General features: G+C 46.6%; 1 protein-coding gene across 3 annotated transcripts in view; it reads left to right on the top strand.

Moving 5' to 3' along the window:
* The window catches only part of LOC106579565 (A-type potassium channel modulatory protein DPP6), a 142,215-nt gene that overhangs the window by 121,326 nt on the left and 6,566 nt on the right, over positions 1–14,323 (top strand). For all 3 annotated transcript variants that reach the window (XM_014159599.3, XM_014159601.3, XM_045702706.2), the window contains 5 exons: positions 5,134–5,181; positions 6,669–6,767; positions 6,933–7,002; positions 9,340–9,534; positions 11,177–11,231. In XM_014159599.3, the coding sequence (XP_014015074.1) occupies positions 5,134–5,181; positions 6,669–6,767; positions 6,933–7,002; positions 9,340–9,534; positions 11,177–11,231 (467 nt within the window). The remainder of the gene's footprint in view (positions 1–5,133; positions 5,182–6,668; positions 6,768–6,932; positions 7,003–9,339; positions 9,535–11,176; positions 11,232–14,323) is intronic.

Here is a 14,323-nt window from a genome sequence, read left to right as displayed (position 1 = left end):
TGTCGGAGTGGGGGTGAACAGGACGTGGCTCGGGTGGTTGATGTCCTCGATTATCTTTTTGGCCTTCCTGTGACATTTCAGTTTGTCAGTGATGTGTACGCCAAGGAACTTGAAACTTTCCACCTTCTCCACTGTGGTCCCGTCGATGTGGATAGGGGTGTGCTGTTTCCTGAAGTCCACAATCAGCTCCTTTGTTTTGTTGACGTTGAGTGAGAAATTATTTTCCTGGCACCCCTCTCCCAGGGCCCTAACCTCTTCCCTGTAGGCTTTCTCGTCATTGCTGGTAATCAGGCATACTACTGTTGTGTCATCTGCAAACTTGATAATTGAGTTGAAGGCGTGCGTGGACACACAGTCATGGGTGAACAGGGAGTACAAGAGGAGGCTGAGCACACAACCGCTTGTGGGGCCCCAGTGTTGAGGATCAGCGAAGTGGAGGTGTTGTTTCCTACCTTTACCACCTGGGGGCAGCCCGTCAGGAAGTCCAGGACCCAGTTGCACAGGGCGGGGTTCAGACCCAGGGCCCCAAGCTTAATGATGAGCTTGGAGGATACCATGGTGTTGAATGCTGAGTTATAGTCAATGAAAAGCATTCTTACATAGGTATTCCTCTTGTCCAGATGGAATATGGCAGTGTGCAGTGCGATGGCGATTGCATCGTCTGTGGATCTATTGAGGCGGTAAGCAAATTGAAGTGGGTCTAGGGTGTCAGGTAGGGTGGAGGTGATGTGATCCTTAACTAGCCTCTCAAAGCACTTCATGATGACAGAAGTGAGTGAGTGTAGTTCAGTTACCTTTGCTTTCTTGGGTACAGAAACAATGGTGGACATCTTGAAGCAAGTGGGGACAGAAGATAGGGATAGGGAGAGATTGAATATGTCCTTAAATATTCCAGCCAGCTGGTGTGCACATGCTCTGAGGACACGGCTAGGGATGCCGTCTGGGCCGGCAGCCCTGCGAGGGTTAACACGCTTAAATGTCTTACTCGCGTCGTCCACGGAGAAGAAGAGCCCACAGTCCTTGTGTAACATATACGCTGGGAGTCGGAAAGCAAGTGCAGGTGGTGAGTTTAATAATAAACGGAACATAGACCAATACAAGAAACACAAGTAGCGTATAGACATGAAACATAGTCAATACTGCCTGGGGAAGGGAACTAAGGAAATGACAGATATAGGGGAGGTAATCAGTGAAGTGATGGCGTCCAGATGTGTCTCATATTAGTTCAATAAAGTCAACCTGTGCGCAATCTAAGTGTCACATGTTCTGTCGTGTGGAGAGACGGACCAAAGAGCAGCGTGATCTGTGTTCCACATCTTTATTCGTGAAACGCACAAAACAATAAACAGCAAACGAAACGTGAAGCAAATGCAGTGCTCACAGGCAACTACACATAAACAAAACAAGATCCCACAAAACACAGTGGGGAAATGGCTGCCTAAATATGATCCCCAATCAGAGACAACGAAAAACAGATGCCTCTGATTGGGAACCATACCAGGCCAACATAGAAATAGACAACCTAGATTACCCACCCTAGTCCCACCCCGACCTAACCAACATAGATAATAAAAGGCTCTCTATGGTCAGGGCGTGACAGTACCCTCCCCCCCCCCAAAGGTGCAGACTCCGGCCGCAAAACCTGAAACCAACTGTGGAGGGTGGGGGGGTGACTAGTGTCGGTGGCGCCAGAAGGCTATGCATCGGGAGCTGCTGGAAGAACAGCGTCAGCAGACCGCTCTCATGCGAGCTGAACTCAGACAGCCGCCCAGGCCAGCATAGCGGCAGGCGCAACAGTCTCTCGTCCCAAACCCAGTAGGTTTCTACTGAAGCTGACAGAGGCTGACAACTTCCTACAGGAGGGACTGTTACAGGAGGTGCAGGCCATAGTCCTCCAGGAGAAGCAGGAGACCCTTAAAGAGCTGTAGGAGCAGCATGTCCAGCAGCAGGATGACAGCTCCCTACAGAACGTCTTGCAGGAGGCCCAGGCTGCAGCCCTCCAGGAGGAGGCGGTAGATGCTCTGAGAGGGGAGGTGTCCCTCGATCAGCAGAGAGCTGCAGAGCTATGGCAGAGCCTGGAGGCTGCTCTGAGGGAACTGAGGGAGGAGAAGAGCAGAGAAGAGTCCACTCTGAAGATGTAGGCCCCCCAAGCAGCAAGAGAGCTGTAGCTCAGCACTGTGACAGAAAAGGCCACCGCCTTACAGGAGCAGCTAGCCACGGGGGAGCAGGAGATCTCCCTTCAGAAGGTGGCTCTGCAGGAGACCCCAGGTGAAGAAAGTGGAGATGATTCGCGCCTGGCCCCGCCCCCTCACCAAGAAGCCACCAGCCCCCTGACAGATCTGACTAGGAGCTGTCTGCCCGCCCAGGTGAAGTGAACCGAGGTGACAGAAAGCCATCCAGGACCTAAAGGGAGCACTGTGTTCTGGACCCTTGCTGGTGACACTGGACTTCACCCTCATAACGGACCATGCACCACGGGTTTGGATGTCACGGAATAAGGACAGTAATGCCCGAGTCACCTGCTGGTTCCTGTCCTTACAGCCCTTTTGCTATCTCTGTCGTCCACAGATCAGGTGCAGCCGATGGGGATGCCCTATCCAGGAGGGATGCTCTAGGGAGCTGGACCGCCCCTCTATCCCGGTCGGAGCTGGGGGGGAGGGTGTGTGGCAGGGAGAGGTGAGGGGAGTGGTAATTGAAGAGAGATATCTTGCAGGTAGCTGGCTCCACCTCCTAGCCTTATATGGATTTCCTGCCCCAACGAGGAAAGGCTTTGCTTTGGGTTGTTAAGCCAGGGAGTGCTTGGGGATAAAGGAGGAAGCAGCCTGCACAAAGGGGCAGAGGAGGTGAGAGAAGAGGGGTATGAAGCGTGAGAGAAACGAGAACAAAATCTGTGTGATTGCCCGTTGTGACCTGGACTGTGACCCCCCCCCCCCCCCTACCCCCCCGGTGTCACGGACCGGATTTGCTGAGGACCCGAGTGGGAGGATTACCCCTGCAAAATGGAATGGACAAAGAGAACAGCTTGTGGGTTGTGAGGTGATTGGTGAATTCCCCCATCTTTCCCTCTGTACGAAAATCCATAATAAACTTCCCCTTTGCATTCTATTTGTGCTACTGGTGCCTGTTTTGTTATTGTAATTGGTCTTGCTTTTAATTATATATATGAGAAAAGCATCTATACACTTCCTGATGAACTCAGTCACCGTATTCGTTGATGTTATTCTCAGAGGCTACACGGAACATATCCCAGTCCGCGTGATCAAAACAATCTTGAAGCATGGATTCTGATTGGTCAGACCAGCGCAGACTAGACCTTAGCACGGGTACATCCTGTTTGAGTTTCTGCCTATAGGAAGGGAGGAGCAAAATGGAGTCGTGATCAGATTTGCCAAGGGCGGGGCCTTGTAGGCATTTCAAAAAGTTGAGTAGCAGTGGTCCAGTGTTTTTCCAGAGCGGGTTCTACAGTCAATGTGTTTGTAGAACTTTGGTAGCATTTTCCTCAAATTTACTTTAAAATCCCCAGCTACAATAAATGCGGCCTCAGGACATGTGGTTTCCAGTTTGCATAAAGTCCAGTGTAGTTCTTTGAGGGACCTCGTATCGACTTGAGGGGAATATATACAACTGTGAATATAACTGAAAATAATTATCTTGGGAGGTAATACGGTCAGCATTTGATTGAGGTTTTCTAGGTTGGGTGAACAAAAGGACTTGAGTTTCTGTTATCACAATCACAGCATGAGTAGTTAGTCATGAAACACACACTCCTGCATTTCTTCTTCCCGGAGAATTCTTTATTCCTGTCTGCGCGATGTACTGAGAACCCAGCTGGCTGTATGGACGTGGACAGTATATCCCGACAGAGCCATGTTTCTGTGAAACAGAGTATGTTACAATCCCTGATGTGTCTCTGGAAGGAGATCCTCACCCTGAGCTAGTCTACTTTATTATCCAGAGACTGAACATTACATTCTGGGCTAATATAAGAAATAAAACACCAAAAAACTAAATACTGCAAAGTTGCGTAGGCGCTAGAAGCAGGGCTGCCATATCTGTCAGCTCCATGTTCTTCCATCCTGCCTCTTGCCCGCTTTTATTTATTTGACATGATTGCCATATCATTACAGAGCTGAGAGAGATTGCCTGCCTACTTTGCAGAGCCACAAATGTTTCTTTCTAGCATGTCCTCAATTTGCTAAGTGCATCAATCATTTCATTATGTTTCCCCTCCAAGTGCAGTGATGTGGTTTAGGAGACAGAGAGAGTATATTTCTACAGGGGCTTGTTTGTTTGCAAGCTAGCTCCGGAACACTCCAGAAACTATTTTGGCTGTGTTAAATTAATTGAATAAGCTAACAATAGCCTCCCCAACAATAGCAAGAAAGTCTGGAAAGGATCTGTTGTGCTTGTAGAAAAACAAGTTTAGCAAGAAATATTAGAGACAACGTCGGGCGTTCAGACTTTGATCAATGATGTTTTGATTTTGTGTCTGAACTTTGAGGCTCAACTATGTTGTGTCTCAGTCTTCTATCGACAAGGTGCAATTTTAAATAACAGATTCTAATGGGAAACATTTGAGTTCAAATGATTCGATTATGAATTTCTTACAAGTCTTTTTGCAAGACTTTTTTAGAAATTGATAATTAAATAACCCTTTCCCATCCCCTTGCTTCCCCAGAACTATGGACAGTGGGGATACATTTTGATCCATGCAGTCACTGTTGTACAGATGTGGGATCTTAATTTGATCACCCTGTTGCATGGGAACTGTCCTACAATGCAGGAAATGTAAAATGTGTAGTGTATTTGCGGTTTAAAAAGACTTCTGATGTTTGTAATTTTCACTTTGAAATTTCAGATTTCTGAAAAATGTATCAACCCCTACAATAATGTAAATTAATAATAATCAACATAATTATTCACATTTCCGGTTGCTGCAGGATTGTTTTCTTGCTGTAGCAAACTGGCTCAAATTAAGATCCTACGTCTGTACATGACAAGGAGCCACAGAATATACTATTAAACCGAGGCAAGACCAAGGCGAACCAAAGTAGTGCCACCACAAACTAATGGGCACGATGTCTGATGTTGTCTTATTTGGTCACTTTTGTTTCTGTTTTGGTCTTTCTCCAGGCCCTGATGTCCCGTTTGTAGCAGTGTACAGCACACAGGACAGACAGAGTGAGTCTTCTAGTTAACATTGTGTTACATGAAAACATAGGTTAGAGGTACTCAACTCTTACCCTTCAAGTCCCGGAGCCTGCTGGTTTTCTGTTTTACCTGATAATTAATTACACCCACCTAGTGTCCCAGGTTTAAATCAGTCCCTGATTAGAACAATGAAAAAAGGCAGTGGAACTGGCTTTCAAGTCCAGAGTTGAAGGTCATGGGTCATAAGAGGAATACATCACACAGAAAAATGGACCACCCAGACACACAATGCAGGATCTTTATTTCCTGTCTTCGATATGCCTTTTTCTCTTGACACAGACACACACGCGCACACACACACACTAACTCCATTATACTGTGTTCTGATTGCTGACTTGCCATGTGACTGTCAGGGAGAAGATGATTCATGTCAGGAAGCAGATGATTCGAGATACACTATGCACACACAAACGCGCACACATCTGTAGGACATCCACTCCTCTCCATGAGTAGAACATTCAGCATCACCCCTGAAATATAACTCTTTAACACCATGGAGATAAAACAACTGTATCTATCTCTGTGTTTACAGAATAAAAGCCCTCCCCTCCATCCCTGATTCACAAAATAACCACCCACAACTGTGTGACCTCATCAAACGGGGACAGCATACTAAGATTTACCATTGACAGCACAACAAGGCCAGTCTGCTTTCTGCTGAGTCACTGTTTGCAGCCTCAGCAGACCACACACACACACACACACACACTATGCACACACAAACGCGCACACATCTGTAGGACATCCACTCCTCTCCATGAGTAGAACATTCAGCATCACCCCTGAAATATAACTCTTTAACACCATGGAGATAAAACAACTGTATCTATCTCTGTGTTTACAGAATAAAAGCCCTCCCCTCCATCCCTGATTCACAAAATAACCACCCACAACTGTGTGACCTCATCAAACGGGGACAGCATACTAAGATTTACCATTGACAGCACAACAAGGCCAGTCTGCTTTCTGCTGAGTCATTGTTTGCAGCCTCAGCAGACCACACACACACACACACACACACAGACACACACACACACACACACACACACACACACACACACACACACACACACACACACACACACACACACACACACACACACACACACACACACACACACACACAGTCAGGAGAGAACACTCTCCCTGATCAAAACACCCATTCCTTTTGTTACTAGTCCAATCTCAATCTCAGCATGCAAGATAAGGCTTGTCAAGGCTCAACTCAAGGGCCCCTGATCTCGGTACCAGCCATTATGAAGTCTTAATTTATATTTACAGCCTACATTGCTGATCTGTCTTAATCACAGTGTGTCAGTGGAGACAGGGAGGGTGGGAGAGAGGGAGGGAGACAGGGAGGGTGGGTGGGAGAGAGGGAGGGAGATTGGGTGGAGGGAGACAGAGAGAGATGCCTCTGCATTCTGATAACTTCCCTCTGTTCTCTTCTATCACTGCAGAGGTGTTTGACCTGGAGACCAATGAGAATCTGAGGATGAGTTTGGACTCCATGCAGATGCCCCGCGTGGAATACAAGGAGATCAACATCGAGGATTACAGTACGTTATGTTCCGCTCTAACAATAAGGGAATTAGATTTGAACAGCACATTTTACATAATGAAAATGTATCTGCTAAAGTCTGTTTTCTTCAGATGAACGGATAATGAAGCCGTATTGCTTGTGTACAACACGCGTACTGATCGCTCTTTCTCTTGTGGTGTAGCACTAACGATGCAGATCCTCAAACCTGCCAGCTTTGTGGACTCATCGCACTATCCTCTGCTCCTCCTTGTGTGAGTATACAGACCCTACCATACTCACACACACACACACACACACACACACACACACACACACACACACACACACACACACACACACACACACACACACACACACACACACACACACATTTGTTTTTGTGGGGACCAAAAATGTATTTTACCCTAAACCTAACCCTTAACACCTAACCTTAATTCTAAACCCTAATTCTAAACCTAACCCTAACCCCTATGTCTAAAATAGCCCTTTCCATGTTTTACTATCCTTGTGAGGACTTCTGCTACCCACAACGATAGTAAAACCAAACCACACACACACAACTGCTCTAGTGACTATGGTGTTGTATACAATGTAGCTATCCATCTCCACTGTTTGTCATCAGCTCTTGACACACAGAGGCCTTCAGCTCCTCCACACCAAGTGCTGCTTCATCAGGAAAGATACAGTGCATTCAGAAAGTATTCAGATCCCTTTACTTTTCCACATTTTGTTATGTTACTGCCTTATTCTAAAATTATTAAATTGTATTTTTTCCTCATAAATCTACACACAATACCCCATAATGACAAAGCAAATGTTACATTTAGGTAAGTATTCAATCCCTTTACTCAATACTTTGTTGAAGCATCTTTGGCAGTGATTTCAGCCTCGTGTCCTCTTGGGTATGAAGCTACAAGCTTGACACATCTGTATTTGGGGAGTTTCTCCCATTCTTCTCTGCAGATCCTCTCAAGTTCGGTCAGGTTGGATAGGGCACGCCGCTGCACAGCTATTTTCAGCTCTCTCCAGCGATGTTCGATCGGGTTCAAGTCTGGGCTCTGTCTGTGCCAGTCAAGGACATTCAGAGACTTGTCCTGAAGCATCTCCTGTGTTGTCTTGGCTGTGTGCTTAGGGTTCACCCCCCCTCCCCCAGTCTGAGGTCCTGAACGCTCTGGAATAGGTTTTCATAAAATATCTCTCTGTCCTTTGCTCCGTTCTTCTTTCCCTTGATCCTGACTAGTCTCCCAGTCCCTGCCGCTAAAAAACATCCCCACAGCATGATGGTTCACCGTGGGGATGGTGCCAGGTGTGACGCTTAGCATTTAGGCCAAAGATTTCAATCTTGTTTCTCGTGGTCTGAGAGTCTTCTAGGTGCCTTTTAGCAAACTGAAAGCGGGCTGTCATGTGCCTTTTACTGAGGAGTGGCTTCCGTCTGGCTACTCTACCATAAAGGCCTGATTGCGGGAGTGCTGCAGAGATGGTTGTCCTTCTGGAAGGTTCTCCCATTTCCACAGAGGAACTCTGGAGCTCTGTCAGAGTGAGCATCAGGTTCTTGGTCACCTCCCTGACCAAGGTCCTTCTCCAGTTTGACTGGGCGGGCAGCCCTTGGAAGAGTCTTGGTGGTTCCAAACTTCTTCCATTTAAGAATGATGGAGGCCACTGTGTTCTTGGGGACCTTCAATGCTGCATACATTTTTTGGTATCCTTCTCCAGATCTGTGCCTCAACACAATTCTGTCTCGGAGCTCTATGGACAATTCCTTTAACCTCATAGCTTGTTTTTTGCTCTGACATGCACTGTCAACTGTGGGACCTTATATAGACAGGTGTGTGCTTTTCCAAATCATGTACAATCAATTGAATGTACCATCTCAAGGATGATCAATGGAAACAGGATGCACCTGAGCTAAATTTCGAGTCTCATAGCAAATGGTCTGAATACTTATTTAAATAAGGTATTTCTGTTTTGAATTCTTAACACATTTGCAAAAATGTCTAAAAACCTGTTTTTGCTTTGTCATTATGGGGTATGGTGTGTTATTTAATCAATTTTAGAATAAGGCTGTAGCGTAACAAAATGTGGAAAAAGGGAAGGGGTCTGAATACTTTTCAAATCCACTGTAATCACCCTCCAACTCTGAGCTTTAATCAGGGCTATTAATCTAAGGCAGAGAAGTGGCAACTCGTTCTCCTCCGCACTACCGGTAATTACACTGCAAATGAGGTCTCCATCCCCCCTTTAATTAACCCTCCTATCCTCCACTATCACACCATCTCTCTCTCTCTCCATGCCCTTGCCTGCAGGTTGGAGAAACATACACTAGACTATAACTTTTAGTCCCTGTTTCTAATCTTTTCACCCTGGTTCATCTCTGGATGGAGTGGCACTACTATAAAGACAATGAGTGGCACTACTATAAAGACAATGTGTCCTTTTCTCTATGTTGGGTAAATGAGGACACACCTGTATGCATTTATTTGAGAGAGAGAGAGAGAGAGAGAGAGAGAGAGAGAGAGAGAGAGAGAGAGAGAGAGAGAGAGAGAGAGAGACCCATAGATTAACGAGTAAACAAGCCTTCTCGTATCCAGCGATGGCACCCCCGGTGGCCAGATGGTGTCAGAGCAATTCCACATAGACTGGGCTACCGTGCTTGTGAGCAGCTTCGGGGCAATGGTGGTTCGCTTTGACGGGCGGGGCAGTGGCTTCCAGGGGACCAACCTGCTGCACCGCGTCCAGAGGAAGCTGGGCGTGTTCGAGGAGAAGGACCAGCTGGAGGCCCTCAGGTAGGTACCTTCATCCTTGGTTGTGTCCTGATTCTCCACCCTTCTACTAAACTGTGCACTTGCACACTTCCAGTCATGGATTTAAAAGCATTGGAATGGTGTAATAATTGGTGGAAGGAGTTTTCACCATTCTTTAATCCATGTGCACACTTTGGGAAAAGGGTGGAGAATCGGGACGCAAACCTTAGACTTCTTTCACAAGACTGTCATATGAACTGAAGAGCAGCCAATAAGCAGAGCTATGTTTAGTGATTTAACATGTAAAAAGGAAAATAATTTATTCGCACAGTTTACATCTCCAATTTATTAGCTAACTATTGTTTAGGCAGCTGTAGCTATAGAGTGGGGCTACATTATTTTTCTCCTTTCTGCTAGTGATTTTACATGGTCATGCTGTGTTCCAGCCGGGTGCTAACGAGGTATGACATGGCCAGCTAGCTAACGAGCTATGACATGGACAGCTAGCTAACGGGGTATGACATGGTCAGCTAGCTAACGAGCTATGACATGGCCAGCTAGCTAATGAGCTACGACATGGACAGCTAGCTAACGAGCAATGATATGGCCAGCTAGCTAACGGGGTATGACATGGTCAGCTAGCTAACGAGGTATGACATGGCCAGCTAGTTAACGAGCTATGACATGGACAGCTAGCTAACGGGGTATGACATGGTCAGCTAGCTAACGGGGTATGACATGGCCAGCTAGCTAACGAGCTATGACATGGCCAGCTAGCTAATGAGCTACGACATGGACAGCTAGCTAACGAGCAATGACATGGCCAGCTAACTAATGAGCTATGACATGGCCAGCTAACTAACGAGCTATGACATGGCCAGCTAGCTAACGAGCTATAGCATGGACAGCTAACTAACGAGCTATGACATGGCCAGCTAGCTAACGAGCTATGACATGGACAGCTAGCTAACGAGCTATGACATGGACAGCAAGCTAACGAGGTATGACATGGCCAGCTAGCTAACGACCTATGACATGGCCAGCTAGCTAACGACCTATGACATGGCCAGCTAGCTAACGGGTTATGACATGGCCAGCTAGCTAACGAGCTATGACATGGACAGCTAACTAACGAGCTATGACATGACCAGCTAGCTAACGAGCTATGTCATGGCCAGCTAACTAACGAGCTATGTCATGGCCAGCTAGCTAACGAGCTATGACATGGACAGCTAACTAACGAGCTGTGACATGGACAGCAAGCTAACGAGGTATGACATGGCCAGCTAGCTAACGAGCTATGACATGGCCAGCTAGCTAACGAGCTATGACATGGCCAGCTAGCTAACGAGCTATGACATGGCCAGCTAGCTAACGAGCTATAACATGGCCAGCTAACTAACAAGCTATGACATGGCCAGCTAACTAACGAGCTATGACATGGCCAGCTAACTAACGGGCTATGACATGGCCAGCTAGCTAACGAGCTATGACATGGCCAGCTAGCTAACGAGCTATGACATGGCCAGCTAGCTAACGACCTATGACATGGCCAGCTAGCTAACGAGCTATGACATGGACAGCTAGCTAAATAACTGAGCAGACACACTTGGAAAGGGTAGTCAAGAACTGGAAGTCTTCATTCTGAGACTAACTTATCCAAATCTAATTTCTTCCATTTCAGTATTATTTCTAAAGAGCCATATGTTGACAAGACCAGGATTGGAGTTTATGGCAAGGTAAGAGCCCGTTTTCTCCTGATAATTTATGAGGTTCATAGGTTGAATATAGCAGTATCTGAATTGGATGGAATTCCCTTGAACCCCTTGTATTGTGCATTATCATTCTGCATACTGACTTGATGTGCTAATCACCCTGCTTTTCAATATAGAAATCATAACGGAGGCTCTTTGAATCTCTGCTTTCTCAATGGAACTTATTGAGGGTTATTTTAAGTTAGCTAGCTGCACTCTTCAACTTCAGTGCAAGCTGTCAGTGTTCATGCTGACCTGTGTTTTTTCCAATGCTGGAATTAGGTGTTGCAAGTCAATTTAAAATAGACATATTAGATGTGTGCTGCTAGCTTATCAGTTACCTTTGGATCAAATAGATGTAGTGTTGGTGGATTCTGACACTTGAAATAGATGTAGTGTTCATAGATTTTGACACCTCTGAAATAGATAGTGTTCATAGATTTTGACACCTCTGAAATCCAAGATGGCGTAGCAGTTGGACGTGTGTTTTTATCTTGTCCCGTCCTGTCCCGTGTATATATCATTTTCTTCGTATATATTTCGTATATATTTTAATCTCACTTTCCATCTACGGACTGAATATACACTCCTGCATACTCTCCTGCTTCACCCAATGTGGTACGGATCTGCTATTTTTATACTCTAGATCCGGAACCCCCATCAGAAGCTAGCTAGTAGTCAGTTAGCCACTGCTAGCGGTCCTCACCGTTAACTCGGACATCAGCCAGCCCCAACCCGGTCAATTCCTGCCAGTCTGCACAGCGCGATATCAACCCAGAGCATATCGGACTGCTTTTTCTCCACCACATCTCCGGATTCCTACCGCAAGCTCTGAACCTTTATACTGGATCATTGCAGCTAGCTAGCTGCTATCCGAGGCCCTGCAGCCCCCAGCACCACTCCCATTCCCCAGGCGCTCTCATTTGTTGACTTCTGTAACCGTAAAAGCCTTGGTTTCATGCATGTTAACATTAGAAGCCTCCTCCCCAAGTTTGTTTTATTCACTGCTTTAGCACACTCCACCAACCCTAATGTCCTAGCCGTGTCTGAATCATGGCTTAGTAAGGTCACCAAAAATCCAGAAATGTCCATCCCTAACTATACTGCTCAAAAAAATAAAGGGAACACTTAAACAACATAATGTAACTCCAAGTCAATCACACTTCTGTGAAATCAAACTGTCCACTTAGGAAGCAACACTGATTGACAATAAATTTCACATGCTGTTGTGCAAATGGAATAGACAACAGGTGGAAATTATAGGCAATTAGCAAGACACCCCCAATAAAGGAGTGGTTCTGCAGGTGGGGACCACAGACCACTTCTCAGTTCCTATGCTTCCTGGCTGATGTTTTAGTCACTTTTGAATGCTGGCGGTGCTTTCACTCTAGTGGTAGCATGAGACAGAGTCTACAACCCACACAAGTGGCTTAGGTAGTGCAGCTCATCCAGGATGACACATCAATGCGAGCTGTGGCAAGAAGGTTTGCTGTGTCTGTCAGCGTAGTGTCCAGAGCATGGAGGCGCTACCAGGAGACAGGCCAGTACATCAGGAGACGTGGAGGAGGCCGTAGGAGGGCAACAACCCAGCAGCAGGACCGCTACCTCCACCTTTGTGCAAGGAGGAGCACTGCCAGAGGCCTGCAAAATGACCTCCAGCAGGCCACAAATGTGCATGTCTCTGCTCAAACGGTCAGAAACAGACTCCATGAGGGTGGTATGAGGGCCCGACGTCCACAGGTGGGGGTTGTGCTTACAGCCCAACACCGTGCAGGACGTTTGGCATTTGCCAGAGAACACCAAGATTGGGAAATTCGCCACTGGCGCCCTGTGCTCTTCACAGATGAAAGCAGGTTCACACTGAGCACATGTGACAGACGTGACAGAGTCTGGAGACGCCGTGGAGAACGTTCTGCTGCCTGCAACATCCTCCAGCATGACCGGTTTGGCGGTGGGTCAGTCATGGTGTAGGGTGACATTTCTTTGGGGGGCTGCACAGTCCTCCATGTGCTCGCCAGAGGTAGCCTGACTGCCATTAGGTACCGAGATGAGATCCTCAGACCCCTTGTGAGACCATATGCTGGTGCGGTTGGCCCTGGGTTCCTCCTAATGCAAGACAATGCTAGACCTCATGTGGCTGGAGTGTGTCAGCAGTTCCTGCAAGAGGAAGGCATTGATGCTATGGACTGGCCCGCCCGTTCCCCAGACCTGAATTCAATTGAGCACATCTGGGACATCATGTCTCGCTCCATCCACCAACGCCACGTTGCACCACAGACTGTCCAGGAGTTGGCGGATGTTTTAGTCCAGGTCTGGGAGGAGATCACTCAGGAGACCATCCGCCACCTCATCAGGAGCATGCCCAGGCGTTGTAGGGAGGTCATACAGGCACGTGGAGGCCACACACACTACTGAGCCCCATTTTGACTTGTTTTAAGGACATTACATCAAAGTTGGATCAACCTGTAGTGTGGTTTTCCACTTTAATTTTGAGTGTGACTCCAAATCCAGACCTCCATGGGTTGCTAAATTGGATTTCCATTGATTATTTTTGTGTGATTTTGTTGTCAGCACATTCAACTATGTAAAGAACAAAGTATTTAATAAGATTATTTCATTCATTCAGATCTAGGATGTGTTATTTTAGTGTTCCCTTTATTTGTTTGAGCAGTGTATAACATCTTCCGACAAGATAGAACTGCCAAAGGGGGCGGAGTTGCAATCTACTGCAGAGATAGCCTGCAGAGTTCTGTCTTACTGTCTTACTATCTAGGTCTGTGCACAAACAATTTGAGCTTCTACTTTTAAAAATCCACCTCTCCAGAAACAAGTCTTTCACCGTTGCCGCATGTTATAGACCCCCTTCAGCCCCCAGCTGTGCCCTGGACACCATATGTGAATTGATTGCCCCCAATCTATCTTCAGAGTTCGTACTGTTAGGTGACCTAAACTGGGATATGCTTAACACCCCGACCGTCCTATAATCTAAGCAAGATGCCCTCAATCTCACACAAATTATTAAGGAACCTACCAGGTACAACCCTAAATCCATAACCATGGGCACCCTCTTAGATATC

The sequence above is a fragment of the Salmo salar genome, chromosome 19 (genome assembly GCF_965601325.2).
Source record: "Salmo salar chromosome 19, fSalSal1, whole genome shotgun sequence".
NCBI lineage: Eukaryota > Metazoa > Chordata > Actinopteri > Salmoniformes > Salmonidae > Salmo > Salmo salar.
Note: the sequence above shows the minus strand (reverse complement) of the source record. Positions and strands in the feature narration are given on the sequence as shown.